Genomic DNA, 1,487 nt, shown 5'->3' on the forward strand with positions numbered 1-1,487 from the left:
AATTTTTTACCCAAGTACCGAGCACATAATATAACAATTTAAGATGATTGTACTATTACTTCTACCAGGAACCTTAAAAATGACACATATTGAATTTACTGCAGAGTTTATAAAAACTGATTCTAGAAATTAAAATATAACCTGTTTTCAAAACAAAGTGGTTCAAGAACAATATTTGGATTATTTTTACTTAATGTAAGAACAGAGACAACACTATTTTATAAGACTAACCTAAACTACTGAAAAAAATTGGATGTGTTTAAAGAAGACAGGAAAAAGAAACTTCCCACATAAGCAAGTTAATCAGAGGCAAAATATGCATTGAAATTCCATATTTGAAAATGAAACTCATGTGGCATAGATTACTCTTATGCTTATAAAATTCATTTATTTTTTAAAAGCTTAGTTTGTTCTCTTCTCATTATTGATATTGTTCACTTCAAAGTTTGGAAGCTTTATGGATTAAAGTATATACTTTTAATAGGATGACTTATTTTCCTGCCACCTTTGGAAGTTAAATATTTCCCTTTGTAAGGGAGCATAAACTACTTTATTTTAAGCATAAAAGAAAAGTAAGTTGTACTCACTCTACTGCAAGCACCAGTAGTCGTCTCACAGACTGTAAGGATGGACATGTTCTGAGGTCGGTTTAGCCATCTCACCACTGTCTTGGTATTGCTTACCCATTTAACCATAGTGACATAATATTCTCTAATTTGAAAACAAAATTAAAATTTATGTTTAGAGCTAGAGAATCTGTATAGGTCCAATAATGCGCATTTGTCAATTTATATACAAGAATAACTAACACCAACTAATAAATAAAATACTAAGGATGCTAACACATTAATTTCTATTTATGTATCTATATGTATATACATTTGTTCTTTTAAATATTCACATATATAAATACAAATAAATGTGTATGTATATACATACATATACTGATTCACAAAAAAATTGAGAATAAATTTGAGAGTAAATGATTTCTCAGAGAATTAATTCTTCTCTTCTTAGAAAATTAAAAACAATCAGATGTGAGACATTTATGAAAAATTCATATTTCTAGCACTAATATATGTGCAAAGCAAGTGTACATTTTAAAAGCTACATTATACTCTATTTTTAGAAAAACACAATCAATAGCCAATTAAAAGGCAGAGCTTATTTTTGGCTTACACCTTGTACATGACCTCCACATTATTTCACTTTATACATGGGGGCTTTGGCTACAGAGGTATGAATAGTTTGTTTTGGTTTTTGTCAGTTGTAAAACAAGGGCCAGTTCCAATATTTTATTCATAATTATTTTACAATATTGTTCGTTATTTATTTGAAACAGATTAAAATAAAGAAGTAATCAAACTGAAGAAGATAAGGGGCTATTAGTTTTTTGTTATAGTACAGATGCTAATTAGTGGGACCTATGATGTCCTTAGGGTGGTTAGAGATTGGGAAAAGCTTATACATTTTCCTTTATGACTCAC

The 1,487-nt window shown here is 28.9% G+C and overlaps 1 protein-coding gene across 1 annotated transcript in view; it reads right to left on the reverse strand.

Annotated features, from left to right (window-relative positions):
- Window positions 1–1,487, reverse strand: part of LOC103581476 (inactive dipeptidyl peptidase 10-like) — a gene marked incomplete at its 5' end in the record, with an annotated part of 30,259 nt that overhangs the window by 803 nt on the left and 27,969 nt on the right. The window contains one exon of the mRNA XM_008563298.1: window positions 588–711. Within this exon, the coding sequence (XP_008561520.1) occupies window positions 588–711 (124 nt within the window). The remainder of the gene's footprint in view (window positions 1–587; window positions 712–1,487) is intronic.

This window comes from Galeopterus variegatus, unplaced genomic scaffold (assembly GCF_000696425.1).
Source record: "Galeopterus variegatus unplaced genomic scaffold, G_variegatus-3.0.2 Scaffold13137, whole genome shotgun sequence".
Taxonomy (NCBI): domain Eukaryota; kingdom Metazoa; phylum Chordata; class Mammalia; order Dermoptera; family Cynocephalidae; genus Galeopterus; species Galeopterus variegatus.